The 27,947-nt window shown below is 50.0% G+C and overlaps 3 protein-coding genes and 2 non-coding genes across 11 annotated transcripts in view; all 5 read left to right on the top strand.

The window, feature by feature from the left end:
- The window catches only part of PSMD2 (proteasome 26S subunit ubiquitin receptor, non-ATPase 2), a 9,669-nt gene extending 6,989 nt beyond the window's left edge, over positions 1-2,680 (top strand). For both annotated transcript variants that reach the window (XM_077754459.1, XM_077754458.1), the window contains 7 exons: positions 276-421; positions 673-756; positions 982-1,150; positions 1,241-1,335; positions 1,537-1,663; positions 2,083-2,201; positions 2,338-2,680. In XM_077754459.1, the coding sequence (XP_077610585.1) occupies positions 276-421; positions 673-756; positions 982-1,150; positions 1,241-1,335; positions 1,537-1,663; positions 2,083-2,201; positions 2,338-2,520 (923 nt within the window). In that variant the 3' untranslated portion in view covers positions 2,521-2,680. The remainder of the gene's footprint in view (positions 1-275; positions 422-672; positions 757-981; positions 1,151-1,240; positions 1,336-1,536; positions 1,664-2,082; positions 2,202-2,337) is intronic.
- Positions 2,681-7,677: 4,997 nt separating this feature from the next.
- EIF4G1 (eukaryotic translation initiation factor 4 gamma 1) lies at positions 7,678-27,119 on the top strand. 3 transcript variants are annotated; one of them, XM_077754450.1, is made up of 32 exons: positions 7,678-8,040; positions 8,265-8,358; positions 8,657-8,743; positions 9,842-10,018; positions 10,241-10,340; positions 11,452-11,564; positions 12,391-12,483; positions 12,688-12,754; positions 13,037-13,867; positions 14,121-14,209; positions 14,305-14,491; positions 14,583-14,716; positions 14,842-15,000; positions 15,169-15,354; positions 16,014-16,211; positions 16,431-16,577; positions 16,803-17,039; positions 17,489-17,593; positions 17,720-17,879; positions 18,080-18,180; positions 18,766-18,868; positions 19,090-19,192; positions 19,421-19,653; positions 19,774-19,892; positions 20,023-20,195; positions 20,507-20,632; positions 21,033-21,114; positions 23,117-23,215; positions 23,331-23,465; positions 23,576-23,657; positions 23,804-23,944; positions 26,488-27,119. In XM_077754450.1, exons 2-32 carry the CDS (start codon positions 8,299-8,301, stop codon positions 26,670-26,672), a joined length of 4,812 nt encoding a protein of 1,603 aa, XP_077610576.1. In that variant the 5' UTR covers positions 7,678-8,040; positions 8,265-8,298; the 3' UTR covers positions 26,673-27,119. The 3 variants fall into 3 exon arrangements, with proteins under 3 accessions (XP_077610576.1, XP_077610575.1, XP_077610578.1); XM_077754449.1 differs by having other exon boundaries at positions 15,166-15,354; XM_077754452.1 differs by lacking the exon at positions 8,657-8,743 and having other exon boundaries at positions 15,166-15,354.
- Positions 17,091-17,167, top strand: LOC144223787 (small nucleolar RNA SNORD66). Its single transcript, XR_013332829.1, has one exon. It is a non-coding gene; the product is annotated as a small nucleolar RNA SNORD66 (small nucleolar RNA).
- On the top strand, positions 17,929-18,004 carry LOC144223786 (small nucleolar RNA SNORD66). The gene has a single exon (XR_013332828.1). It is a non-coding gene; the product is annotated as a small nucleolar RNA SNORD66 (small nucleolar RNA).
- A 67-nt stretch (positions 27,120-27,186) lies between the features above and the next one.
- FAM131A (family with sequence similarity 131 member A) overlaps positions 27,187-27,947 on the top strand; it is a 9,206-nt gene continuing 8,445 nt past the window's right edge. For all 4 annotated transcript variants that reach the window (XM_077754457.1, XM_077754454.1, XM_077754456.1 and 1 more), the window contains exon 1: positions 27,187-27,894. Coding sequence is in view for 1 of the 4 variants with exons in the window: in XM_077754454.1 (XP_077610580.1) it covers positions 27,858-27,894 (37 nt within the window). In the remaining 3 variants the exon portion in view is untranslated. The remainder of the gene's footprint in view (positions 27,895-27,947) is intronic.

The raw sequence follows: 27,947 nt of genomic DNA, 5'->3' as shown, positions 1-27,947 counted from the left end.
AGAGAGAGAGAGAGAGAGAGAGAGAGAGAGAGAGAGAGAATCCCAAGCAGGCTCCGTGCTGTCAGCACAGATCCCCATGTAGGGCTTGATCTCACAACCGTGAGATCATGATGTGAGCCCACGTCAAGAGTCAGACGCTTAACTGATTGAGCCACCCAGGTGCCCTCTTTCTCAGTCCTCATTTGCTTTGGATTCTTAACTTCTATTACTAGAGTATACTTTTCTTTGGTGCCTTCTCCTTTCTACTCTTTCTCACCCTTACCACCATGCTGCAGGCTCTGGGAATGTACTGAAGGTGCAGCAGCTGCTCCACATTTGTAGTGAACACTTTGACTCCAAGGAAAAAGAGGAAGACAAGGACAAGAAAGAAAAGAAGGACAAGGACAAGAAGGAAGCCCCTGCCGACATGGGAGCGCATCAGGTTCTGTGGGCAGTTGGGCACTCTCTGAGTCAGGCTGAGAACAGATAAGTGTGCAGAGGAACCGGGTTTAGATTTTTGTTACAGCCCCTGTGGGTGGTACTGTATACTGAGAAGCATGAAGCAGGGTCCTGTATCTAAGGGGTCAGGGTGTGCCCCACAGGACAGCTTTTTCTTCTCATGTGGGACTTGAGTCAAGGGTGAGTTTTTTTGTTCCTTGAGCTTATTGGATTCTGCTACCTCTTCAATTGCAGGGAGTGGCTGTGCTGGGGATTGCCCTCATTGCTATGGGGGAGGAGATTGGTGCAGAGATGGCACTACGAACCTTCGGCCACCTGGTGAGTATCACATGGAGGAGATTGGAATATATACTGGTTTTGGTGCCTGGAAGTCCCCAGAGGAGACCTTCCTGATGGGTTTTTCATTTCTCCTGGTTGAGAAATAGTCTTTTTGCTATGCCGTTTCTATAAGATTTGATAAAGACTTCTATTACTTATTAGTCTCTTCCTATAACTGAGTTTGTACTGCTTTCTGATTCTCTTGTTATTTTCTTTTGTCACCAGCTGAGATACGGGGAGCCGACACTCCGACGAGCTGTGCCTTTAGCACTGGCTCTAATCTCTGTTTCAAATCCACGACTCAACATCCTGGATACTCTAAGCAAATTCTCCCATGATGCTGACCCAGAAGTTTCCTATAACTCCATCTTTGCCATGGGCATGGTGGGCAGTGGTGAGTATCAGAAAAAGATCAGAAGTAGCTTGAGGGAATGTTTGAGGACCATTTTTCAACTCTGTAATGATCAATGATTAACATTTCCAGGTACCAATAATGCCCGTCTGGCTGCAATGCTGCGACAGTTAGCCCAGTATCATGCCAAGGACCCCAACAACCTCTTCATGGTGCGCTTAGCACAGGTAAAGAATAGAACTGTTTTCCTTAAAGTGTGCCAAGGGAAGTATCCGTGGTGATGGAAGGGGGACATGTAGTGAGTGACATGAGGGGACCTTGAGTTCAGCCGGGAGGAAGTATGTGAATGAGTTGTGGTCTTTTTATATGACCAGGTTAGGTGATGTCTCCTCAGATGTGATGTTTACTTCTTTCTCTCTTTTTTTCAGGGCCTGACACACTTAGGGAAGGGCACACTCACCCTCTGTCCCTACCACAGTGACCGGCAGCTTATGAGTCAAGTGGCAGTGGCGGGGCTGCTCACTGTGCTTGTCTCTTTTCTGGATGTCCGTAACAGTGAGTTCCTGTCAAGAGTCTCATATAGTGGCACATGACCCTGTCTCCACCTTTACCAGAGCCACCTTGTAATTTAGGAGCAAGACTCTACATTAGCTCTTTACCATTCTGGGTTCCCGATGTTCTTTGGGCCTGTGATGGAACTCACCTCCCACATTTTTGATCTGGCTCAAAGAGATTATTTTTGAGGATGAAGAGCTGAGCCCAGTTTTGCTCCAAAGTGACTGGGGAAATTGATGATCAAGTCTGAGGGCTGTGGACTAAGGTGGGGCATCTCTGGTTTGTAGTAGGGGTACATGAGGGGAGGAGTGTTGGTTCAGCTGAACGACTAGGGTTAAAGAGTCAGGGCTGGAGTGGGGTCCCAGGGTTCAGGCCAGGCCTGCCTTGATGCCTCTAACTGTTCTGTGTTCTTCCCTCAGTCATCCTAGGCAAATCACACTATGTATTGTATGGGCTGGTGGCTGCCATGCAGCCCCGAATGCTGGTTACATTCGATGAGGAGCTGCGGCCATTGCCGGTGTCTGTCCGTGTGGGCCAGGTGAGGGGTTGAACCAGACGAGAGGGCTCTAGTTCTTGGAGAATGCACACGTACCTGCTTCTCTGAAACTGGTGTGGGCACCGGGTTGTTACTACACTCCCATCTGCTACACCATTTCAATTTTCTCACCCTACAGGCAGTGGATGTGGTGGGCCAGGCTGGCAAGCCTAAGACTATCACAGGGTTCCAGACACATACAACCCCAGTATTGTTGGCCCATGGAGAGCGGGCAGAATTGGCCACTGAGGAATTTCTTCCTGTCACCCCCATTCTGGAAGGTTTTGTTATCCTTCGGAAGAACCCCAACTATGACCTTTAAGTGGCTACTAGGGCCTCTGAGCTGCTACTGATACTTCAGCGGGCCATGCTTCTGTTGTCAGGCATGTACACTGCTCCAGACCCTTTGGGGGAATTTGTTACCTCCTGTTATTTTGTTACTGAGTGAGATAACTTTGTTGAATAAAGACCTTTATCCCTGAGGTCCTTCTCTGTCTATTTTCTGGGGTGTTGTGGCTGGAGGCCAGACTGGGGTGGGGAGTGGATTTGAAAAGGCATTGTTTATAGCAACTCTGAGCCTAGGCTAGCAGGGAAGCAATTTAACTCCTTGCTCTTCTCCCCTCCTTCCTAATCATCCTAAAATAGCAGTTCATCTTTAGAGGCATGGACCCCTGAGAAGCTGATAAGTGCAATGGATCTTCCTTCTAGGAAGATTTTAATACCAAAATTTAATACATTTTACTACAAACTGTTAACAAATAACATTTTTAAAAAAGTTTTTTTGTTGTTTATTTTTNGGCTCGAACCCACGAACCGCGAGATCATGACCTAAGCGAAAGTTGGACGCTTAACCGACTAAGCCACCCAGGTGGCCCCCAACGAATAACATTTTAATACGAACTGTTACAAATAAATTTCTGAGGGACTGTGGATCCCATTCCCACCCCCACTCCCACCCTGTCAATGCACATCCACCTCAAGCCCATCATTCCCTGACGCTGGGCACAGAATTCCTGTTCTAAGAAGCAGCAAGTCAGCCTTACTTTCTAACTTCTATGTGCTAAATAAAAGGGATAATTTTTTTTTTTTTTTTTTTTTTTTTTGACTGGACTAAGTGGCTTTACTGGGGAAAGCCAGGATTAGAATGGACTTAAGAGTTGGCATTGGGCCTTTCTTGCCACAGGTGGGCACAACATTGACTAAGCGCTGGTTGTACTGCATCCACTGCTTGGCTCGGCCTGTCTTCTTTTTCTCCTGTTTGGGTACCTTAGAGTCTGCCCTCTTACTTTTCTAGTACAGCTCAGGAAACTATGGACTTTACCTCTAAGCCTGCAGCCAGCTACTTCCAGGGTGGTGAGAGCCTTCAGTCCACACTGATCTAGGGTAGCCTCATCCTCTAGGGGCATGCTTGCCAGAAGTATGACTTGATCTTCTGAAGTGATACCCTCCAGAGAGGCTACATGGGCCTTGATCTGAGTGACTGTCTCCTGGCTGGTGACCTTGAGGCTGTATAGCTCCTGGGCACAAAGAGCTGCATGTCTATGACTGAACGTCTAGGGACATCTTTATCTCCTGTGATCCTCTATCCCTCTTGGAAGGCTGATATTGGAGATAGCATGTTCATATCTACTGGACTATCTTTGCAGAAATTGGATGTAAGAAAACTTGACCCTGACTTTCCTCTTAGTATAGCAGTGGGATAAAGGAGTGGCCTTCTTCCTGGGATGTAATCACTTGATCTTTGTGCTCCTTCTTTGTGGGGTTGGTATGAATACAGTTATGCTGCCAGTTGGGGCCTGGACCCCTGTGGATGCGGTGCAGAACATATGGCCCTGCCAGATAATCATAGCTAGCTAACCAACACTTTTCTGTGGGTTTAGCTTATGAGCAGTGCCTGGCACTTAATAGGTCTATAAATGTTGAAGGAATAATTGTTCTACATACTTCAGATATCTCAAAACATCTTTGAGGGGTAGGTATTATCTCTGTTTTGGTGAGGGATACAAAGTTTGGAAAGAGGTTCACTAACTTACCCAAGATCACAAAGTAAGTGTTGGAGCCAGGATTGAAATCTCTGTTTGACTCCATATCTGTCTGTGTAACCTTGGAAATTTGTGGACCCCATTGTAGTCCAAGGTTTTGGCTAGCTGGAGAGCGTCAACTTTGGATTAGTGTCTCTATTATCTTTTTTCTGTTCTTATTAGGCAGCCTGTATAAAACCTGTATGAAAAGTTGAAGTACTGGACCTGGGAGTCAGTAGACCTACCTGTCATAACCCTTTAACAGGATTTTCTATAGTACTGAGCAAATCAGCATGTCTGGCAAGCCTCTGTTATCTGTAAAATGGGGATATGGTAATTGTTTTCTCTGATACGCAAAGGTGGCGGTATAAAGATAAATTAGGAAGTGATTTGTAGGAGTGCCTGGCTGGCTCGCTTGGTGGAGCATGCAACTCCTTATTTTCAGGGTTGTGAGTTTGAGCCCCACGTTGGGTGTGGAGTCTACTTAAAAAAAAAAATTAAAATGATTCGTGAACTGCAAAACACTCCAAATAAAAGGATAGTTCTTTACCAAATCAGTGATTGTGCTTTAGAGTAAAATTTTCATGATTCTTCTTAAAAAAATTTTTTTTATAGTTTATTTATTATTTTTGAGACAGAGAAAGAACATGAGTGGGGGAGGGGCTGAGAGGAAGACGCAGAATCCAAAACAGTTTCCAGGCTCTGAGCTGCCAGCACAGAACCTGATGCAGGGCTCGAATCTATGAACCACGAGATCATGACCTGAGCCGAAGTCGGACGCTCAACCGACTGAGCCACCCAGGCACCCCATCATAATGACTCTTAACCTTTCACATTCAGGCATTCATTCAGCAATAAATATCAACAGAGCCTTTTACTCTGCATTGGACATTATTTTAGTTTGTGGGGATACAAAGATGGAGGGGAAAAGCCAAAACCCTATCCTCAAAAAGCTTATTTAATGGAAAAGAAAGCAAATGTGATATATTGTTACCAATACCATACTAGAGTGTGAAGAAGCTACCCTGGGATCACTAATATAGAGCCTAAATGCCTAGGTAAGTCAGGGAGAATTTTCAGGGAAATGGGACCTGAAGGAAAAGGAGTTTGTCCAGAAAAAAGAAAAGGGCAGAATATAGCTATGGGAGTAGGAAAAGGAGGAAGGCGGAAAAGATATTTATTTTCAGAAACCACGGATAGTTTGCTTTGGTTAAGTGTACAGGGCCAGGAAAAGTGTGGTAGGAGATACAGTGAAGAGACCCAGGCTCAGATCAGGTTTAGAAGAGCTTTGTTGTGCTAAGAAGTTGACAGTATCTCTCAATGGAGACCACTGAAAGAGAGCAGGAAAGTGACATCATCAGTTATCTGGGTGAGAAAGCTCACCATGAAGCCTGGGAGACCAGGCAAAGGAAATAAATGCCTAAACTAGGGCGTTAGAAATGGGGAAGGGCAGAAGAAAGATTTTTTTTTAAAGACAGTCAATAGGACTTGAATTTGATCCAAATACCAAGAGGACCTGGTGTCTGATTACAGGTAGTATGTGGGTGAGGAGGAATGGAGGATGAATCCCAGATTTTCAGGTTAGGCACTATTCATTGATAAAGAACACAGGGGCACTTGGGTGGCTCAGTCAGTTAAGCTTCCAACTTGGGCTCAGGTCATGATCTCATGGTTGTGAGTTAAAGGCCCGCATCGGGCTCTCTGCTGTCATCACAGGACCTGCTTCGGATCCTCTGTCCCCTGCTCTCTCTGCTCATTCTGTCTCTTTCTCTCAAAAATAAACTTGGGGCGCCTGGGTGTGTCGTTGGTTAAGTGTCTGACTTCAGCTTAGATCACGATATTGTCGTTTGTGGGTTTGAGCCCTGCATTGTGCTTTGTGCTTATAGCTCAGAGCCTGGAGCCTGCTTCAGATTCTGTGTCTCCCTCTCTCTCTGCCCCTCTCCTGCTTGCTCTCTCTCTCAAAAAAGCATTAAAAAATTAAAAAAACAATAAACTTTTAAAAAACTTTAAAAAGATATGAACACCAACTTGTATGGGTTTGAGGTAGAGGACTATTGAGTAAGGAGGGATGACATTTCTATCTGTGCATACACAATTTGAGATACCTGTGGGATGATCAGGTGGAGATGGCTTTGAGGTGGTATTCTAACAAGTTCCAGAGAGAAGTTTCTGAGTTAGAAACAGATAGGCATGTAGGTAGTAATTGATTTTTATTTCTTAGTTTGCTTAGGGAGGAAGAGAAATGAGAAGGGTAGAGAGAGGAGACATACATGATCAAGTCACAGAACTAAAATGAAAAGTCAGAGAACACGAGATATACATTTTCACTCTCACTATGGTTCCTCTGCCATGTGTCTGTCTACTTTGTTTCTTTGGAGCTTCGGTTCCTCATATACAATGGGAAGAATAATACACTCTGTTTTATAGGAAATTGTGACAATCGAGATCACATAGGTCATATATATTGAACAACCACTTTATCCTTGGAACAGAGAAAATGTTTTCTTAACCTTCTGAGATTATACACACACCTACACCCACACCACATATCACATAGGAGTGAGTGAAAGCAAGTGTGTCTTTGTAAGTACACAGGCACTGTTTCAAGCCCTTTCACATGAATTAACTCCTTAATCTTCACAGTCCGATAGAGTGAGATGTTGTCATTGGTAAAGAAAGCAGGGTGGTTAAAAGCTTGAGCCAGACTGCCTGCTTTCAAATCTTTCCATTTTTACAACAGTTAAGTAGGTAGGTAGTAGGTACTTGGGCAGGAAGCAGCAGAGTTTGGATTAAAATCCAGGCCATCTGAGTACGTGTATTTGGCCCTAGGACGATTCCTCCTGGTGCCAAATCTTTTGGCTTCAAGGAAGGGGTTTTGGGATTTCTTCTTTCATCATTATTCTGAACTTTCCGTGATTGACTTTTGTCCCTCCCCTGGGAGTGGCTGATTTTTGTGAGGCAAATCTACTCATAGTAATTCCTCAGAATGTTTCAATCCTTTTAGCCTCATATTCAGTTTAATAGGTATTTTAATCACCTTATCTTCAAAGGTTGCATAATTTATACTTCTTTTCGTATTGAATCATGATTTATTTAGGCAGGACTGAGTCTTTAATGAATTTCGCTATTTTCACCCTCTTGCCAGCACTTCGCCTAGTACTTAGTATGCACTCAATAAATACTCTAAGTATGAATGAACTAAAGAACCGCGGGACAGAGACGGAGGGGGGGGGTCAGTCTGGAAGTTCCAAAGTTCGGGAGGGGACACGGGGGCGGGCAGTGACTGTCACATGACCAGGCGGGGCAAATCTTCTGTGCTCCGCGGCGCCGGGCGTGGCTCCGCCCTCTGCGCCGGTCACGTGGGGGCGCCGGCTGCGCCTGCGGAGAAGCGGTGGCCGCCGAGCGGGATCTGTGCGGGGAGCCGGAAATGGTTGTGGACTACNTGCTCCTCCTCGGCCGCCGCCCGCCTGGCCTTTTACGGTCCGCCTCCCGCCCTTCCTGGCCTCCACTCTTGGGCGGCGGCAGGCCTCGCGTCTGGCCCCGCGCGGGTGCCCCCGCGGCCACCCGCAGCAGGCGTGCCTTGTGTGCCCCTGGGCCTGGCCCCGAACCCGGTGTCCCCAGGTGGGGGGTGGGGACACCACGGCCGAAACTGCTAGCTCCGTTTGTGATCCGGGAGCCTGGTGCCAGCGAGACCTGGAATTTCCGGTCTGGTTGGTCTTGGGCCCCGCGGAGCAAGGTTGATACCCCTCACCTCCCAACCCCAGGCCCTCGGATGCCCAGAACCTGTAGGCCGCACCGTGGACTTATTCTTAACCGAGGGGGTGAGTGAGGGGCCTGTTTCAGCAGACCAGGGGGGTGGGTTGGAAGTGATGCGGGTTTGACAACGTGTTGGTGGGGATATAAGCTGGATCTTTTCTGCTCCTTCAACCCCTTCGCGCCTCCGGGACTCGGTGTGGAACCCTGCCCTTGCTTCAACCCCTCCCCCACTCCATTTGCCTTAAGCTTGGGTCCCTTCTCCTTCCTGAGCTCCACTCTTTCCCAACAGGTGCTGGGGGGACCCTGATGTGGCACCAAATGAAATGAACAAAGCTCCACAGCCCACAGGCCCCCCACCTGCCCCATCCCCTGGACTCCCACAGGTAATTAGGGAGGAGTTAGCAGAGACTGGGGTGGGGGTGGGGGAGACCAGGCAGCTGGTCAGGAACAGGTTCCAACCTCTGGATTTTCCCACCCCCATCTATGTCAGGGCAAAGTGCAGTTTCCTGCTGCCAAATTGATACAGGGCCCCTGGGCTGTTCCAGGGGCTGTCATGGGGGAGAGGGGGCATGTGGACTGCTGAGGCTCTTGGCCACAGGTCTGCTCCCCTTACTTTACCAGCTTGGGTTTCTGCCCCACCCGGGTTTCCCCTCTTGCTGAACTCTGGTCTCCCCCCTTCAGCCAGCGTTTCCCCCGGGGCAGACAGCACCGGTGGTGTTCAGTACGCCACAAGCGACACAAATGAACACGCCTTCTCAGCCCCGCCAGGTGAGGGGCTGTGGGGAGGGGAGTAGGGGGCCTGGGGTGGGAGCCATGGAAAACTTAGGCCAGTTTGGGCCTAGGATGGAAACTATGGAGGCCGTGTACCTGCCCCAATTTCCTAACAGTTGCTCTGTGTTCTTTCACGTGTCTCTGCACTTTGTGCTGTTACTTATTTACGGTGACTGGCCCCTTGGGGAGTATGTAGTCGGTGGGATGGCATTGGTAGGGGTCCTGGTGCCTTGAGAATCGGGAGCAGTGCTTTGGGCCCTGCTGCCAACTACTGTTTTCCTATTTCCTTCTTTTACTGGGAGGTTGTGGTTGCTCCATTCCCCTTCCCTTCTTTCTCTTTGGACTATGGCAAGGTAAATACTCCAGCTAGTTCTTGCCTTTCTCTGTTCCCTAAATTCTTCCTCACTAAGTGGGAGCATTCTTGTCCTACTTCCTTCATTTTTCCCCCTCATCACCTTGGGGATAATTCTCTTCTTTCCTGTCCCCATGTGCTCTCAGGGAGGATTCAGGTCTCTGCAGGTAATACCCCTTTGCTAATCCTGGACCCTCTCATGGTCTCACCATTATTCTCCACCCTAGTCAAGGGCTAGATAGAGGGACTGGGGGTCTTCAGGGTGGGGACATGTTTGCTCTTACGGTCCTCGGCCTGAAGCTGACTGATGCATGTTAGAGGCTAAGTCTTGCAGAGCGCATATCTGGGAACTGGGAGACTGTTGCATGTTAGTGGTTAGCTTCTCAGTACCTTAGGGTGGAGCAGTGCATGCTGGGGAGTATGTTGCCCAAAAGGGCTTTACTTAGGCATGATGCATCTGGGTGTTAGGAAGCCTCTGCAGAGGGGTAGCCAGGTGGAAGTGACATGAGTATGCACGGCAGTGAGGAGTATATTCATGGAGTGCGAAATGTATACCTGAATGTAGAGAGTATGTGTGAGTATAAGAGGCCACTGAGTCATCAGTAGGTCAAGGGAGTTAGGGTTGGTCCCTGTGCTCCAAAGCCCCTAGTATTTCTCTCCAGACTAGAGACATTGTGGAGTGGCCATTTTGCTGTCCACTTCCTCCCTTTCCCAATGCCAACTGCCTTCCTCGCTCTTGACAGCACTTCTACCCTAGCCGGGCCCAGCCCCCGAGCAGTGCAGCCTCCCGAGTGCAGAGTGCAGCCCCCGCCCGCCCTGGCCCAGCTGCCCATGTCTACCCTGCTGGATCCCAAGTGATGATGATCCCTTCCCAGATCTCCTACTCAGCCTCCCAAGGGGCCTACTACATCCCTGGACAGGTGAGGTTGGAGGCTTGGGGGCTGGAAGCCATGGAACCTTAAGCCCGAACCCTCACCTCTCCTAGCCTGACTGTCCAGTCCCGTCTCTTCTCCAGAGGTGGAACTTCTTTTGGTCATTGCCCATAGTTGGCTTGTCCTGTCTTGCCCTGCGTTCTCTTTGTAGTCTGATATGGTACTCATAGCTCCCTCAACTGCTCTCCCCTCCTCCCCCTTCCCCACCAGGGGCGTTCCACGTATGTTGTCCCAACACAGCAGTATCCTGTACAGCCAGGAGCCCCAGGCTTCTATCCGGGTGCAAGCCCTACAGAGTTTGGAACTTATGGTAAGCAGGGAAGGGAGTCAGGTTGAGAGTGAGCCCCAGGGAGCATCTAAACTCATCTATAAATTCCTAGACCCTCCCTAGGCTCATTCCTTGGTCTAACAATGATAGGATTAAGTAGGAATTGGTGCTTAATTTGTAACTTGTTGGGTGGGGGGCAGGGAGTGTTTCATCCCATTGCTGAGAGTTGGGAGTCCTCAGGTTGAAGAATATAGGATCACATACAAGTTTGAGGGCCTATTCCCATACGCTTGTTCTATGGTTGGTGGGAGCCCATATAATGTGGATTTGAGAGGTTTTTGTAGCTGTTTTTCATTTATATTCTAGGAAAGGATTAGTCTGTTTTTTATGACAGTGGTTTCCAAAATTTTTTGATCATCTATCGGAAAAATTTTGAGTATGTACCTCTAATACATGTATGTCTTGTTTGTTTATACATATGCATCATTTAAACAAATAATACACGCTGTTTGTCAAAAACAAACAAGTGGAGATTATGGATAAGATTAAAGAATGCATCCCATTTTGGAGACCATTGCTTTAAGGAATTAATTTTTCCACATCCTGGGCCTGGTTCATAATGTTACTCTTTGTTTCCTTGGTCCTTAGTAAAGGGCTGGAGACTGGAACTGGACTCAGGTTGAGTGGAGCAGGGTTGGCAAATCTCTTTTTCTCATTCCCAGCCAAAGACCTGATTCTGTTTCAGGTTAAGTAGTTGCTGCACCCTCAAAATACATGTGTGCATGTTGCTGGGGGTGGGGGACATATGTTATACCTTATAGGGCAGAAGAGAAACAGAAGTCCTGGTAGTGGACTACCTGGTAGTGGTAGCCGATGTGTGGAGGGGAAGGAGTGCCTGCCTACAAGGTGTGTGTGTGTGTGTCAGTGTCAGGAATTCTTGTAAACGCAGTTCAGACTGGTTCTCCAGCTTTGATAGACACCTAACTCCCTTGGGGAGGTGGGTGGGGCAGGGCAAGGGGCCGGCTGTGGGTGATGAGAGCTTTTGGGGATGGGAGGTGTTTAAGCAGGCATTTGTATATGGTTGGGCCCTGACGCTGCCACCATTCTTCTTTTCTGTGTCCCTTCCTCCCCCCCTTCGGCCCACCCCCACAAGCTGGCGCCTACTACCCAGCCCAGGGTGTGCAGCAGTTTCCTACTGGTGTGGCCCCCGCCCCAGTTTTGATGAACCAGCCACCCCAGATTGCTCCCAAGAGGGAGCGGAAGACTGTGAGTAGCAGCAAGGGGCTCTGGGACATCTGGGAAAGGGAGAATCAAGGTCAGGCGCATTGTGGGTCAGGGAGCAGGAAGTTGAGGAAGGAGATCTTCAGCTGGGGGCGGTTAGAGAATGGGGATCTGAAGTGCTCAGGTTCTCTGTAAGGTGTAAGGTACTAAGACTTCAGTGTGGAAGCAGCTCATGGGAAGAACTGAAGTGACTAGTGCAGGAGTTTCTGAGAGACCCAGGTTCGGGGTGGGGGGGGTCTGTAAGATCTACGTTTGGTTTTGGGTTTCTGGTGGCTTGTCTTGGAAATGGTTTGTTTTCTGTGGCCCCACCCCCCATCTCCCAGTCCTGGAAGCTCTTGAGGCCTCCGCCTCTGCTCAATCCTCAAGCCCTGGGCGTGGTGCCCAGAATAGGGTGCCAGGGCTGGGGAAGCCGCTGAGTCACCCTGGCTCCACCCACTGGATCTGGGCCCTGCCCCCAGAGATCAGGCAGACTAGCCACAAGTGAGCCGGATGGGTGCTAGATGGGGGTCCTGGGCCCCAGGATGTGCAGCCAGTGACTTGGGGACTGCTGGTGGGGCAGCGATGAGGGAGGGAGGGGCATTGTGATGTACGAGATTGCTCTGTGAGGTCAAGGGTCTCTTGGGGTGGGGGCCAGGGCAGGGAGTACAAGATTAGCTGGATGGGTTGACAGTAGAACTCATGGGGTTTCTGGCACCCACCCACCTGCTTCCCAGTGGGGGGTGGGGGGTTGGCCTGGAGTCTTAGGTGTGGGGCGGGGTGGAGAGGTGGCCTCCCCCTGCCTCCCACTTATCCTGAAGCTTTCTTTCCCCAGATCCGAATTCGAGATCCAAACCAAGGAGGGAAGGATATCACGGAGGAGATCATGTCTGGGGCCCACACTGCCTCCACACCCACCCCTCCCCAGGTACTGTCTGCTCTTTGAGTGGGGCCATAGCTAGGATGATTGTTCTGACCTGGACTTCTTAGTCCTTTGATCTTTTCTTTCAACTAAGGGATTTATTTTCCTGTTGCCCTGGATTTTTAGACTGGCTTAAAGTAAAAATGGCTCTAGTAGAGATGGGTTGTGGGCTTCTTGAGGGTAAACTTGGTAACTTTTTGTGTCCTGCAGACGGGAGGCGGTCTGGAGCCTCAAGCTAATGGGGAGACACCCCAGGTTGCTGTTGTTGTCCGGCCAGGTAGGTAAGCAGGTGGGGCAGAGCTTTTATGGTGAAAAGGAGTGTGACAGTTTCAAATGCTAAGGAGGTGGAGTGACCTGACCTGGGTGCCAGAGAAGAGTGACTTAGGTTTTAGGTAGTGGGATTTTGCGGGTGGATCAGATTTTGGGTGAGAAGGGAAAAGGCTTAGGTAGGAGAAGATTGTGGGGGTGAGTTAGGCTGGGAATGTCTTAGCTGGGAGGAGGAAGAACAACATCAGTGAAGACTTGCTTTTAATTACTCGTCGTCTTTCCTGTGGTGCAGATGACCGATCCCAGGGAGCAATCATTGGGAGCCGGCCGGGGCTGCCTGGCCCAGAGAACAGCCCTTCAGAATCCCGGCCTTCGTCACCTTGTCCGACCCCATCACCACCCCCAATCTTGGAACCGGGGTCCGAGCCTAATCTCGCAGTCCTCTCCATTCCTGGGGACACTGTGACAACGGGGATGATCCAGATGTCTGTAGAAGAATCCAGCCCCATGCCCCATGAAACTGGGGAGCCATATTGCCTCTCTCCAGAACCCACTCCCCTCGCTGAACCCATACTGGAAGTAGAAGTGACACTTAGCAAACCGATTCCAGAATCTGAGTTCTCTTCCAGTCCTCTCCAGGTTCCCACCCCCCTTGCATCTCACAAAGCGGATATTCTGCCTGAACCTAATGGCATGGTCTCGTCTGAGGATCTGGAACCAGAGGTTGAGTCGAGCCCAGAGATTGCTCCTCTCCCTCCCCCAGCTTGTCCCTCTGAATCCCCCATGCCCATTGCTCCAACTGCCCAACCTGAGGAACTGCTAAACGGAGCCCCCTCGCCACCAGCTGTGGACTTAAGCCCAGTCAGTGAGCCACAGGAGCAGGCCAAGGAGGTTCCAGCATCAGTGGCTCCCCCCGCCGGCCTCTCTGCCACTCCAGCTATGGCTCCTCCAGCTGCTTCCCCTGCCCAGGAGGAGGAAATGGAGGAAGAGGAAGAAGATGAAGAAGAAGGAGAAACAGGAGAAGCTGAGAGTGAGAAAGGAGGAGAGGAACTTCTTCCCCAAGAGAGCACCCCTGTTGCAGCCCACGTGCCTCAGAATTTGGAGGCAGCAGCAGCCACCCAAGGTAAGGTGTGATGGGATGGTGGAATTGGGGCAGGCTGAAAGATGTGGGTTTTTTCCTCTTTATTCGAGACCTCTCATTTGTGCCACTGTGCCTCATCATGGACCCTAAGAGCTAAAATTCTTGAGATTAAGGAATTTTAAGTCCATAGTGGGTATGTTGGAAAGAGGAAATATTGAACAGGAGCTGCTTTTTATTTCCCCAGTTACTCCCACTTCTTCCTCATAAGTTGTGCCCATTTTGCCCCCTTAAATAGTGGCAGTGTCTGTGCCAAAGAGGAGACGGAAAATTAAAGAGCTCAATAAGAAGGAGGCTGTAGGTGACCTTCTAGATGCCTTCAAGGAGGTAAGGGAGCAGAAAGTAATGGAGGGGAGAGGGTAGAGTTTGGGTATGGGACAGTGATCATACTGTAACCACAATGGGGTGTCCTGTGTTTACAGGTGAACCCAGGAGTACCAGAGGTGGAAAATCAGCCTCCTGTAGGCACCAGCCCTGGTCCGGAGCCTGAGGGCAGCAGTGTGCCCCCCCGGCCTGAGGAAGCAGACGAGACCTGGGACTCAAAGGAAGACAAAATTCACAATGCTGAGAACATCCAGCCAGGGGAGCAGAAGTATGAGTATAAGTCAGGTATGCTAAGGGAAGAGTTGAGAAGAGTTGGATATCTTGCCAGGGCCCCAGGAGACCAGTGTATGATTGGTTCATCTTGTCTTCCTCGTAGATCAGTGGAAGCCTCTAAACCTTGAGGAGAAAAAGCGTTATGACCGTGAGTTCCTGCTTGGCTTTCAGTTCATCTTTGCCAGTATGCAGAAGCCGGAGGGATTGCCTCATATCAGCGATGTGGTGTTGGATAAGGTTGGTAGGCTTGAGGGGGAGGGTCAGTTTGGGCTGGCTGGCTGGCTGGGGGAGGTGCCTGAGGTCTCGAAAGAGTAGTCAAGAGCCATAACCTGTTTCTGATGCCTTCTGTGTCCTCTTCACAGGCCAATAAAACACCACTGCGGCCACTGGACCCTGCTAGACTTCAAGGCATAAATTGTGGCCCAGACTTCACTCCTTCCTTTGCCAATCTTGGCCGACCAGCCCTTAGCACCCGTGGGCCCCCAAGGGGTGGGCCAGGTGGGGAGCTTCCCCGAGGGCCGGTGAGTGGGACTGGTTAGAGGGGCAGAGAGTCGAGGGGATTTGGGGGATGGCTCCCTTGTCTTGCTGAGAGGTGGGGAGAAATCTGCCCTGGAGATGTGTGGTACCAGTGTCACAGGTTGTGCTGATTAGCTCTTTGTCTTCGCTTGTCCTTACCCCTTGCTTAGCAGGCTGGTCTGGGACCCCGGCGCTCTCAGCAGGGCCCCCGAAAGGAACCCCGCAAGATCATTGCCACGGTGTTAATGACTGAAGATATAAAGTTGAACAAAGCAGAGAAAGCCTGGAAACCCAGCAGCAAGCGGACAGCTGCTGATAAGGATCGAGGGGAAGAGGATGCTGATGGCAGCAAAACCCAGGTACTGGCAAGTGCTGCTTTTGGTCTTCATTTCTCCTCTTCAAGGTCTGTCTTCTGAGCCAACTTTGCTCTCTTTGTTTGTTGCCTCCCCCTCCCCCCTTTTTTTAAAATGTATATCAAGAGTGAGAGGGAGAGCATGTTTGCACGCAAGGGAAGCCCAGAGAGAGAGGGAGATAGAATCCCAAGCAGGCTCCTCTTTGGAAGGTGCAGAGCCTGACATGGGGCTCGATCTCATGAACTGTGAGATCAGACCTGAGCCGAAATCAAGAGTTGGATGCCTAACTGACAGAGCCACCCAACTGCCCGTTTTTCTTCGCTTTTTTTTTTTTTTAAACATTTATTTATTTTTGAGAGATAGAGTATGAGCGGAGGAGGGACAGAGAGAGAGGGAGGCACAGAATTTGAAGCAGGCTCCAGGCTCTGAGCTGTCAGCACAGAGCCCGATGTGGGGCTTGAACTCAGAAACTGTGATATCATGACCTGAGCCAAGCTGGCTGCTGAACCGACTGAGCTACCCAGGCGCCGCTCAGCTGCCCATTTCTGTCATCCTTATTACTAACATCTACCTGAGTCCCAACCATAATCTACCGTACTTTCCAGTGACCTCTGTTCTTCTGAGAACCTTACTGAATCCTGTGTCTTCTCTGTCCCCTCTGCCAGGACCTGTTCCGCAGGGTGCGCTCCATCCTAAATAAGCTGACACCCCAGATGTTCCAGCAGCTGATGAAGCAGGTGACGCAGCTGGCCATTGACACGGAGGAACGCCTCAAAGGGGTCATTGACCTCATCTTCGAGAAGGCCATTTCAGAGCCCAACTTCTCTGTGGCCTATGCCAACATGTGCCGCTGCCTCATGGCGGTTAGTTTCCACTGTTACTAAACCTTGTGGTCTAGGTTCCTACTTCTCTTCCTGAGACTCTTTGAGTCCAGCTTCTTGGTTCTCTTCCAACCTGTGCTGTTGATGGCAGCCAGAAGGAGGCAGATTGGGGGCCCGAGGTCTTCCTGGGTTAGATAAAGAGTCTTGGAGGGCCTGCCTTCTTGGAACCAGTGTAAATGTGATGTTCTCCTTGACATACAGCTGAAAGTGCCCACTACAGAAAAGCCAACTGTGACTGTGAACTTCCGAAAACTGTTGTTGAATCGATGTCAGAAGGAGTTTGAGAAAGACAAAGATGATGATGAGGTTTTTGAGAAGAAGCAAAAAGAGATGGATGAAGCTGCTACGGTGAGAGAAAACCCACCAACCCTGCTGTCCGTCTGGATGCTACTCTGCTGTAGAATTGGGGGTAGGAGTAAGGGAGGAGTGGGGATCATGGTGTTTTGGAGGTTTCTCTGCCTTAAGACATGAGTAGTTGCTGCTAGGTTTAGGAATCCAGATATGGGGGAGGAGGGACGTTTTAGCCCGGTGGCTGGGTGCCTTTTTGATGGGTTTCTGTCCTATAACTGGCAGGCAGAAGAACGAGGACGCCTCAAGGAAGAGTTGGAAGAGGCTCGAGACATAGCCCGGCGGCGCTCTTTAGGGAATATCAAGTTTATTGGAGAGTTGTTTAAACTGAAGATGTTAACGGAGGCAATAATGCATGACTGTGTGGTTAAACTACTTAAGAACCATGATGAAGAGTCTCTTGAATGCCTCTGTCGTCTGCTCACTACCATTGGCAAAGATCTGGACTTTGAAAAAGCCAAGGTAGGGGTCCTGCGATGTATAAGGTACATGGCAGCAGTGCCGGGGCCTGCTGTCCACTGACGAACCCCTTGTTGGGCTGTCGTGTGTGGGCCACTGAGCCACAGTGGTGGAGATGAAGGCCTGAGGAGGGGTCAGGCCTGTAGTTGGAGGTGAGGTGTTATAAGTTCCTGACCTGGTATTGTTGCTGCTGCTGCTGCTTTTTTTTTTTTTTTTTTTAAGTTTAGTTTTGAGACAGCAAGAGAGAGAGTGCATGAGTTGGGGGGGGGTTGGGGGGGGGAGAGCAGAGAAAGAGGGAGACACAGAATCTGAAACAGACTCCAGGCTCTGAGCTGTCAGCACAGAGCCTGATGGGGGGCTCGAACCCACGAACTGTGAGATCATGACCTGGGCCAAAGTTGGATGCTTAACCGACTGAGCCACCCAGGTGCCCCCCATGTTGCTTCTTCTAGCCCCGAATGGATCAGTATTTCAACCAGATGGAAAAAATAATTAAGGAAAAGAAGACTTCATCCCGGATCCGCTTCATGCTGCAAGACGTGCTGGATCTGAGACGGGTGTGTGTCCTCTCCTTCTCCCTGCTAGTCTGCTTCCTGTACCCCATAGTCCCCAATTCCCAGCATGGTTTTGTCTGGCCATCTGATGTAATTAATTACCTTGTGCCTGGTTTTCCGTACTCACAGAGCAATTGGGTGCCACGCCGTGGGGACCAAGGTCCCAAGACCATTGACCAGATCCACAAAGAGGCTGAGATGGAGGAGCACTGGGAGCATGTAAAAGTGCAACAGCTAATGGCCAAGGGCAGTGACAAGCGTCGGGGTGGCCCTCCAGGCCCCCCTATTAGTGAGTTTGAGGCTCAGATGAAGGAGGGGGCAGAGTAAGGGGTTCAGCTTTCCGTTGATGACTATTTGTTAGTGCCACGTGTCTGGGCCACTGAGACCACATGATGGAACTGAGGATCTGAGGAAGGGAGGCTGGGGCTGCCCCAGGTGATAGGGCTGCTAGGAATTACTCATTGCAGTATGCTCTCCTCCTTGTCCCAGGCCGAGGCCTCCCACTTGTGGATGATGGTGGCTGGAACACCGTCCCCATCAGCAAGGGCAGCCGCCCTATTGACACCTCACGGCTCACCAAGATCACCAAGGTAGGGGTTTGTGTGTTGGAGGGAGGGGTGGTGGTCGTGGGAGGGTAAAGAGGGATCAAATGGACATTGAGCATAGGTTTGGATCTTGGTGCCCTCATTTTCTGAGGTTGGGAAGGTGATGGTTGACTTTTTCTTGTTAGACTAGCTAGATTGCTAGTGACAGGGCTCTAGTGCCAGCCCTTGGGGGTGTGCTCACATCCGTCTGGGCCAGTGTTGGAAACTCACAACGTTGCTTCTCTCTACATTTCACAGCTAAGAAATGGCTTTTGTGTTTTTTTAACGGTTGAAAAACATAAAGTGGGTATTATGTAATAAGAAATTATTAAAAATATAAATTTCAGTATCCATGGTTTTATTGGGACATAATTATCCTCATTTCCTGTAAGTATCATGCATGACCGCTTTTATACTACAGTGGCCAAGTGGAGTAGCTGAAATAGAAACTATATGGCCTGCAAAGCCTAAAATATTTACTATTTGGCCTTTTGCAAGAAAAGTTTCCCCTGGTCTAGGCAATTTGCTACTGTGTGGCTGCGGGCTTTGGCCAGATTAGACTCATGACTCCACTCCCCTTTCCTTCCTCAGCCGGGATCCATTGATTCTAACAACCAGCTCTTTGCACCTGGAGGGCGATTGAGTTGGGGCAAGGGCAGCAGTGGAGGCTCAGGAGCCAAGCCCTCTGACGCAGGTATGGAGGCCATTGTAAGGAGCTGGGTGGCTCTTCTCTCTTGAGGGCAGAGCCTTGTCTATGGGGAAGGCTTTTGGTACAAAGTGGGTAGGTAGTAATAGGCATATGTTTGGGACTAGGGAATAAACTGCATTCTTGTTGGGGCTAGGACCAAGTGTCCTAAACTGATGAGTAGGAGATAGAACGGAAGAGAGTTTGATCTGGATTTTCTGTCTCCCCAGCATCAGAAGCTGCTCGTCCAGCTACTAGTACCTTGAACCGCTTCTCAGCCCTTCAACAAGCAGTACCTACAGAAAACACAGATAGCAGACGTGTGGTACAGAGGTGAGGTTTTCTGGCTCTCTTTGTTCTTCACGCCGAGAGTGCTGTGATTGGGCTTTGGTGGTGCTACAGGAATCCTCTCACGTGTAATGCTCAGAACCCCTGGCTAGATTGGGGGATGTTCCTGACACCAGGAACTTGGCCCTACAGTTGCTCATCATGTTGGGTAGTTAACACAAGAGAGCAGCTAGGCTGTATAGGTGATCAGTGACGTGCCTGTTTTTTCTCCAGGAGTAGCTTGAGCCGGGAAAGAGGTGAGAAAGCTGGGGACCGGGGAGACCGCCTAGAGCGGAGTGAACGGGGAGGTGACCGTGGGGACCGGCTCGATCGCTCTCGGACACCTGCCACCAAGCGGAGCTTCAGCAAGGAAGTGGAGGAGCGGAGTAGAGAGCGGCCCTCTCAGCCTGAGGGACTACGCAAGGCAGCTAGCCTCACGGAGGATCGGGACCGTGGGCGGGATGCTGGTAAGGGGCTCGGAGAGGAAGGGAAGGGTATGGGACTAGGCAGTCCTCAGTCTTCAGAGCTCTGGGCCCTTCTTTCTAGGAAAACAAACTGAAATCCTCAATCTGTTTTTCCCCTTTCAGTGAAACGCGAAGCCACCCTCCCCCCTGTAAGCCCTCCGAAGGCTGCGCTCTCTGAGGAAGAGCTGGAAAAGAAATCCAAGGCCATCATTGAAGAATATCTCCATCTCAATGACATGAAGGTAAGCAGTGGGAGGGAGGGGTCTGAGTGACAGCAGAGTGGGCAGGGAGGGATGTGTGCCAAGAGGCATGGAGTGTGGAGTCTGGACCAGACGGTGACCTTCCTCTCCCTCCTGCCCTGCACACCTGTAGGAGGCTGTGCAGTGCGTCCAGGAGCTGGCCTCACCCTCCCTGCTCTTCATCTTTGTGCGGCACGGCATTGAGTCCACACTGGAGCGCAGCACCATCGCTCGTGAGCATATGGGGCGGCTGCTGCACCAGCTGCTCTTTGCTGGGCACCTCTCCACTGCTCAGTACTACCAAGGGTATGCCTTCTGCGGATCTCCTACTTTTACATACCTACAGACTTCCTCTTCTGTAGGACCCGTGGAAACTTGGGATAAGAGTATAGTTCCTCAACTGTCTTGGTCAACAGATCTTTTGGCAGGGTTAGGGGTGTACCACGTAAGGACAAGAGTGTGGTTTTAGCTTGAGATAATTGCCCCATGCTTAGGAAGTGTTCTCCAAGGGCTCCACAGTTGATCCTTTAACAGTGCCGTGATGCCCCAGATGGAGGGTGGGAGATCTGGCTTGTCTTTCCTAGAATGCTCTGACTTTGAATTCATTCCACTTGTAGGCTGTATGAAATCCTAGAATTGGCTGAAGACATGGAAATTGACATCCCTCACGTGTGGCTCTACCTAGCAGAACTCATAACGCCCATTCTGCAGGAAGGTGGGGTACCTATGGGGGAGCTGTTCAGGTAAGCCCCCTTGAGTGGGATTCAAGAGAGGTAAAGACGGGGGCGCCTGGGTGGCTCAGTCAGTTAAGCATCCGACTTCAGCTCAGGTCATGATCTCAAGGTTCGTGGTTTCAAGCCCCGCGTCGGGCTTTGTGCTGACAGCTAGCTCAGAGCCTGGAGCCTGTCTTCGGATTCTGTGTCTCCCTCTCTCTCTGACCCTCCCCTGCTCATGCTGTCTCTATCTCTCTCTCAAAAATAAACATTAAAAAAAAATTTTTTTTTAATAAAAAAAAGGTAAAGACAAAGTTGGGGCGGGGAGGGACGTATGGCAGTTTCCATGCCTAGGTTTAGGGAGGGATGGGGTAGTGTATTGAGGGCTTTGGGGGCTATCAACACTCCCTGTAATTTTCTTTTTTTGTAGGGAGATTACAAAACCTCTGAGACCCCTGGGCAAAGCTGCTTCTCTGTTGCTGGAGATCCTGGGGCTTCTATGCAAAAGCATGGTGAGAGCCTTTTGGGGGTGATGTGTCAGGATTTCTCTTCCCACCATCTAATTTTGGCCACTTGCTGTGACCCTGAAGCCTCATGGTCCCTTGGCGGGATGGTGTTAATGGTGATGGTAGTGTTGTGTTGGTACCTGGGAGAGGAAATGTCAAGGCTGGCACTGACCAGTTACAAGTTCTGGCCAAGGCTGGAGACGAATGGGGATCCAAGATCCTAAGCCCTTGGTTGATTGATTGATTGATTGATTGGTGAATTCAGCTAGCATTTAAAAAAATTTTTTTCTTTTAATGTTTGTTTTAGAGAGAGAGACAGAGCATGAGCAGGGGTGGGGCAGAGTGAGACAAAGACACAGAATCCGAAGCAGGCTCCAGGCTCTGAGCTGTCAGCCCAGAGCCCAGTGTGAGGCTCGAACTCACGAACCGTGAGATCATGATCTGAGCAGAGGTCTGTTGCCCAGCCAACCAAGCCACCCAGGCGCCCTGGTTCAGCTAGCATTCTTTAAAAACATTTACTAATCACGTACTAGGCACTGGAGATACCACTGTGAATAAAGACATAGGAAACCAGTTGGAAGAGAAAAGTAAGAAATGACAGCTTAATATAAACAGTGTGAAGTAAAGCATAAAATAAAATAGTCGAAATGGAGTGTCTTGAGTACTGTGAGGTTGGTAATTTTCATGACAGAAAGTCTTTCCAGAAGGGCGCTGGGATGGCTTTGTGAAGGTTAAGTGGTGACTAGCAAATGTCATAGTGGAAACTTGGGAAAGGCAAGTTGGGCAGGGTACTCTGTGGTAGTGAGAGCTGGGAAGTGAAAACCTTTAAGAGTTTAGCTTTCCAGGGCACCTGGGTGGCTCGGTCAGTTAAGCGTTCGACTTCAGCTCAGGTCAGGACCTTGCAGTTTGAGTTGGAGCCCCACATTGGGCTCCGTGCTGACAGCTCAGAGCCTGGAGCCTGCTTTAGATTCTGTCTCTCTCTCTGGCCCTTCTCTGCTCACTCTCTGTCTCTCTTTCTCTCAAAAACATTAAAAAAGTTTAGCTCCCCTGGGACGTGGACCAATGAGACTTTAGTGGAAAGGAATTGTTCTTTCAGGGTCCTGTTAATCCTTTTGAGTAGAAATGTGTAGCAGGATAGTTTGTGTTTAAAAAAGAGAGAAAAGTACATTGAACTACTGTGTTCATTGAATCTGTGGTGCAGTAGGTTGTTAAGGATATGTTATTCATGCACTGTTAATAATAAAAGACTTAGGGTCATTTGTGTAAATGTCATACCAACTTGTGAAACAGTTTAATTTTAGTGGTGTTGGAATGAGTATCTTTAAAATTCGTGAAGTACAGTAATCTTGGATTATTAAAGATTATATAATATATATTACCTATAATATATATTAGTAATATATAATTATTAAAAGGATTAATGCCATCATTTTGAGTGTTAGTTATTATAAGAGTAATGTCTTCAGAATGCCTTGTCCCCTAACAGAAAATGGGCTGAGACTATTGTTTATGTGAGGATTTCTGATTTGCCTTAGGGATGGAGGTAGGGGGATAGATCTGCTTCTAAAATTTTCTGGACTTAGTAACCAAAAAGGCATATTTGTTAGAAGTTGTCCTTTCCCATGAGCGTTTAACTTGGAATAACGGAAAACTAAGCAATTTTAGAAAAAGAAATGTAAAGTAATGTGGAAGGCTGGGATGAGGTATTTAGATTTGGTTGTTTACCTTTTTCAAAGCTAATTGACCACTGTCATAGAGGCTCTTAGGCTACTCTCTCCGCCCATCCCCCCCCCCCTTCAGTTTCCTAGCACTGTGGTAGATGATTCTTGTGTCTTTGGGTGGCAGTACTAGTCTGTAGGCCTGGAGAGACTGTGCCTATATGGTATGTCTGTAACATCTTGACCCCCTAGCAGGCACCAAAGGGCTTTCGGTAAATATTTGTTGGATGACATTTTTGGAACTAGGTCTTGGAGGGAGAGGGTTGCTGAATTGGTCTTGCATTTTCTAGGGTCCCAAAAAGGTGGGGATGCTGTGGCGAGAAGCTGGACTCAGCTGGAAAGAATTTCTACCTGAAGGCCAGGATGTCAGTGCATTTGTCGCTGAACAGGTTTGCAGCTGGAGTTAGGTTAATTCTAGCATTTGGGACTGGCCATTCTTCTCCCTCTTCCTTCGGCACACTCATGTTGTATACTTCCCTCCTGATTGGGTCTTCTCATTTGTAGAAGGTGGAGTATACCTTGGGTGAAGAGTCAGAAACCCCTGGCCAGAGGATGCTGTCCTCTGAGGAGCTGAGCAGACAGCTGGAGAAGCTGCTGAAGGAAGGCAGCAGTAACCAGCGGGTGTTTGACTGGATAGAGGTAGGTTTTTCCTGGGTGTTAGGAGAGAGGCATATAGGAGAGGCAGTTTTTGGTGTGCGGGTAGGGACATAATTTAGAACATATAGGTCATTTGTTTCTCTTCTGCACAGGCCAACCTGAGTGAGCAGCAGGTAGCATCCAACACACTAGTTCGAGCCCTCATGACAGCTGTCTGCTATTCTGCAATTATCTGTAAGAGGAGCCAGGGAGATGGAGGGGCAAGGGTGGGCCCGGTAGATGAATGGAGAGGGGGGAGGTTTTGGTCTTTGCCTCCTAGTTGTGGACTGGACAAGGCTGAGGGTGCATTATTTTGCTTAACCCCATCTTTCTTCCTGTAGTTGAGACGCCCCTCCGAGTGGATGTCGCGGTGCTGAAAGCGCGAGCGAAACTGCTACAGAAGTACCTGTGTGATGAGCAGAAGGAGTTGCAGGCGCTCTACGCCCTCCAGGCCCTTGTAGTGACCTTAGAACAGCCCGCCAGTAAGAGCCGGGCTGCAGGGGTGGGGTGGAGGAGCTGCCAGAGAGCAGGGGCCAGTCACGGAAAGGGTCTCAACCCAAGAAAGGGGGGCTGGTCATAGGAGAGCAAAATGTCCTGGTGATTGATTCCTTTCCCCTGCACTGTTTGTTTCTTTGCCTATAATGGAAGAAGTTAGACTCATTATGAAGGTTACTTGACTACTCTTTGTGCCAGGTAGGAGCACAGAGGTGAAACATGGTAACAATTTGTAAATACTGCGTGCTCCAGTGGCCTGGCGTGGGGCTGAGATGCTTTTCTTTTCTTGCCTCGTTTAATCCTCACAACTGCTGTGTAAGGCAGATGCTGTTACTCTCTTTTTCTTACTGGAGACTGAGGCTTAGGTTAACATGCCTGAGATTCATGCATTCAGCAAACAGGTATGTGCCAGGGCACTGGGACATTGGCAGTGATAAAGTCCAGCAGTTCTGTGTTGGCATAGAGTAATGTGGTGGTGAGGGTCGGAAGATGGGTCCTGGGGGGTGCTCTCTGGGATCACCTAGTCTAAAGGATAATAAGTGGGAAGTGACAAATGGTAGCTAAATGACAAATTGGAGGGGGAGATTTGAAGGAACTGTGTGTGTAAAGGAAGGCCCTGAGGCAGAAAGTACTTGACACAAACTAAGAGAACTGTTCGAGAAAGGCTACTGTGGGCTAGCACAGCAGCCAGTCGTATGTGAGGTAAGATGGGGCTGGAGAGAATGGACGTGGGCTAGGTCATGTAGGGCTGTCTAAGCCATGGGACAAGTTTTGGCCTTCAGCCTAAGGACAGGAAAAGGCTTTGTGGGATTTTAGTTTTTAGCTCATCCTGGCCATTAGTAGGAAGAGTGGTTTGGAATGGATTAAGTGTGAACATGGCAAGAGCAGCAAATAAGGAGTGGGTTGTGTTGCTGGTGGCAGTGAAGCTGGGAGGGGCGTAACTGTAGTTAAGACAGAACACTGGCCTGGCGCGGAGAGGTGATGAGAAGAGGGTAAGTTAATACGTGACTTCTAGGATGCTTTGCGCGGGTGAGGTGATAGTGTGGTACCATTTGCTGGCGGGTTGGGAACTCTAGATCAAGTGGAGTTTGGTCATAGTTGAGTTTGTGGGCCCTGGGTGGGGGTGATCAGAGGTGTCAGACAGCTGGGTATGGGAATTCATTTGCAGATCTGTGAGAAGCTGGTACAGGGCAACACATGTGCAAGTCCTCAGTGGATATGGGATTGCCTGAGGGAGAGCGATGAGAGTATGGGATAGAGCCTTGAAGTGGAGGACAGGGCCCTATGAACAAAGGGCAAAGTAATTTTAGGAGAGGGAAGTGGTCAGTAATGCTAGATAATGCGTGAGAGTCCCATATGAGCAGAGCTGAATGTTTAGGGCCTTTGGAGCATAAGAACACAGGCCACTCTGGCATAAACGGTATTTGGTAGAGCAGGGGCCACTCTGGTTTGGAAAGGGCTGAGGAATACTTGACTGAGATAGGAAAAAAGGAAAACAGCAAGTGTAGACAAATGTTTGAATTTAATCTCTTGTCCAAAGACAAAAATCTTTTGTTTGAGTGTAAGAGATAGTGGCAGTAAAGGAGGCCTTTTGTGTTTAGGTGGGAGAAACTTGGGTTTGAATATACAGGGCAGAGTGAATAATTGATTTTGTAGGGTCCCCAGGGTGGGCATGCACCGGATTTGGGATGAATGCTCTGCTTCTGTAGGATGGGGCTGGGAAGCTTCCACGGGTGGTGGTTGTGGATTTGAGGGGGTGTGTGCCCTGAAAAACCACCTGGCTTGCAGCTTCTCATAGATGACTGTCTGGGTTTAACCCAGGCCTGGACTCTAGACTCTGCTTTATTTCTTTATTCAGAAGAAATGTATTCACTACTTGGCCTCCATTTGCCTTTGGAAAGATTGGCAGTGCAGTGTGGGGAATGGGATAGGTTGTATTCAGGCCTTATAGGACAAGTGCTTGATAGGGCTTAACCAGAAGCCAGGTTGGGGGAAAAGAGGGTCCGAGGAAGGGGTGCTACAGTTGAACCTACAGGGATTCATTAGGAAGGTGACCACAAAGGATGTGGCACACATAAAAGTATCAAGGCTGTTCAAATGTGTGCAAAATAAGAGGAAATTGGGGTCCAGAGCTTGTCAGGATCTGTAATGGGGTCCAGTGAATGTTACAGGTTATAAACCCTTGACTTTGGAGAGTGATATATCTGGGACTTCTGTGATTCCCAGATTTAGGAGTACCAATTCTGTGTATAGTTTTCCTCATTAAATATATCATGAGTGGAGAAGTTGCTGAGGTAAGGGAGCTTTGTGAAGTTTTGCCGCTGTGATTCATTCCTGTGTGTGCAGCAGTCTTCGATCGTAAAGTAAGATTAACACCTTGTTAGAGACCTACCTAGTCATGTGCAAACAATGGTCAGACACACAGATGTCAGGATGGTGGGTCAGGGCCTTGTTTTTTAACAGTGGAGCTTGGGAGTGGGTTGGGTGGCTGTGGGCAGCACTCCTTAACTGCTGTCCTGCCTGCTTGCAGACCTGCTTCGGATGTTCTTTGATGCGCTGTATGACGAGGACGTGGTGAAAGAGGATGCCTTCTACAGCTGGGAGAGTAGCAAGGACCCCGCTGAGCAACAGGGCAAGGGCGTAGCCCTTAAGTCTGTCACAGCCTTCTTCAAGTGGCTTCGTGAGGCGGAGGAGGAGGAGTCTGACCACAACTGAGGGCGGGTGGGGCCGGGGACTTGGAGCCCCATGGACACTCGGATGGCCCGGCCAGCCGCCTGGGCTGTGGGGGGGAGGGGGGGCGGCAGCAGCGGCGGTGGCAGTGGTTGCCTGTAGTGCGATGTGTCTGAGCTAATAAAATGGCTGAAGAGGCAGGATGGGGTGGGGCTGCCTGGGGCCCCCCTCCAGGATGCTGCCAGGTGTCCCTCTCCTCCCCCTGGGGCACAGAGATATATTATATATAAAGTCTTGAAATTTGGTGTGTCTTGGGGGGGGGCACCACTGCCTGCCCCTGGGGTCCTTTTTTATTTTCTGAAAATCACTCATGGGACTGCCGTCCTCGCTGCTGGGGGCATATGCCCCAGCCCCTGCACCACCCCTGCTGCTGCCTGGGCAGGGGGAAGGGGGGGCACGGTGCCTGTAATTATTAAATATGAATTCAATTAAGCTCACTGCCTCCCTGCTTTATGGCCTGCTCCCTCTGGAGGAGGGGTATGGATAGGTGGGCAGCCTCCTTTCCAGAGCTGGCATTATAACTGTGTTCCCTGTGCCTGGCACCCCTCTTGCCTCTTCCCCTGTCCAAGATTATGGGAGTTGGAGGGTTGTTTGCTGGAGTGTTGGACCCTTGAAGCAGACATAGTGGGATGCCCTGTTGCTTGGTAGGGGAGAAGAGAAATACATGTGGGGTACCTTCAGAACACACTGGACTTCCTCTCCTGGAAGAATATGATCCAGACCCCTGTATGTGGAGGAGGCCCAGGGTTTCAAGCTATTTATTGCTGGAGAATTACTTTATGGCTTCAAGGTCTGATCTGTAAAAAGATGGGGCTGGATGCCTGCCAGCCCGGCGGGCCCGGGGCGTTCCCGCCCACCCTTGCTGTCGGGTCGTTCCGCAGTCTGGATTGGGAAGAGAGGACGAGGTGTTTCCGGACTCGGCCCCAGGCAGCCCCTGCGTGGCTGTGACGTGTTTCGCCCCGCCTGTCTTGGGTGGTGACGCGAGTGGCCACGCCCCTGCGCTGACGTCACCGGCCCGGTTCCCTCTCCGGGGAGCGGCGGCGGACGCGCGGCTCCCACCCCCCTCCCCTCTCACGGGCTCTCCCCTCCCCGGTGGCGGCCGCGGCCCGACCCTCTGCAAGACGATGGCCCGAGCCCCGAGCGCGGGCTAGCGTGCCTGGGTGCCCGGCCATGGGCTGTATCGGCTCTCGGAGTCCAGCGGGTCAGGGTAAGAGGCGGAGGCCGGGCACGGGTTGGGGAATCGGCTGCGGCTGCCCGGCA

Source organism: Crocuta crocuta, unplaced genomic scaffold (assembly GCF_008692635.1).
Source record: "Crocuta crocuta isolate KB4526 unplaced genomic scaffold, BGI_CrCroc_1.0 scaffold70, whole genome shotgun sequence".
Lineage (NCBI taxonomy): Eukaryota > Metazoa > Chordata > Mammalia > Carnivora > Hyaenidae > Crocuta > Crocuta crocuta.
This window is presented reverse-complemented; position numbering and strand designations above follow the sequence as displayed.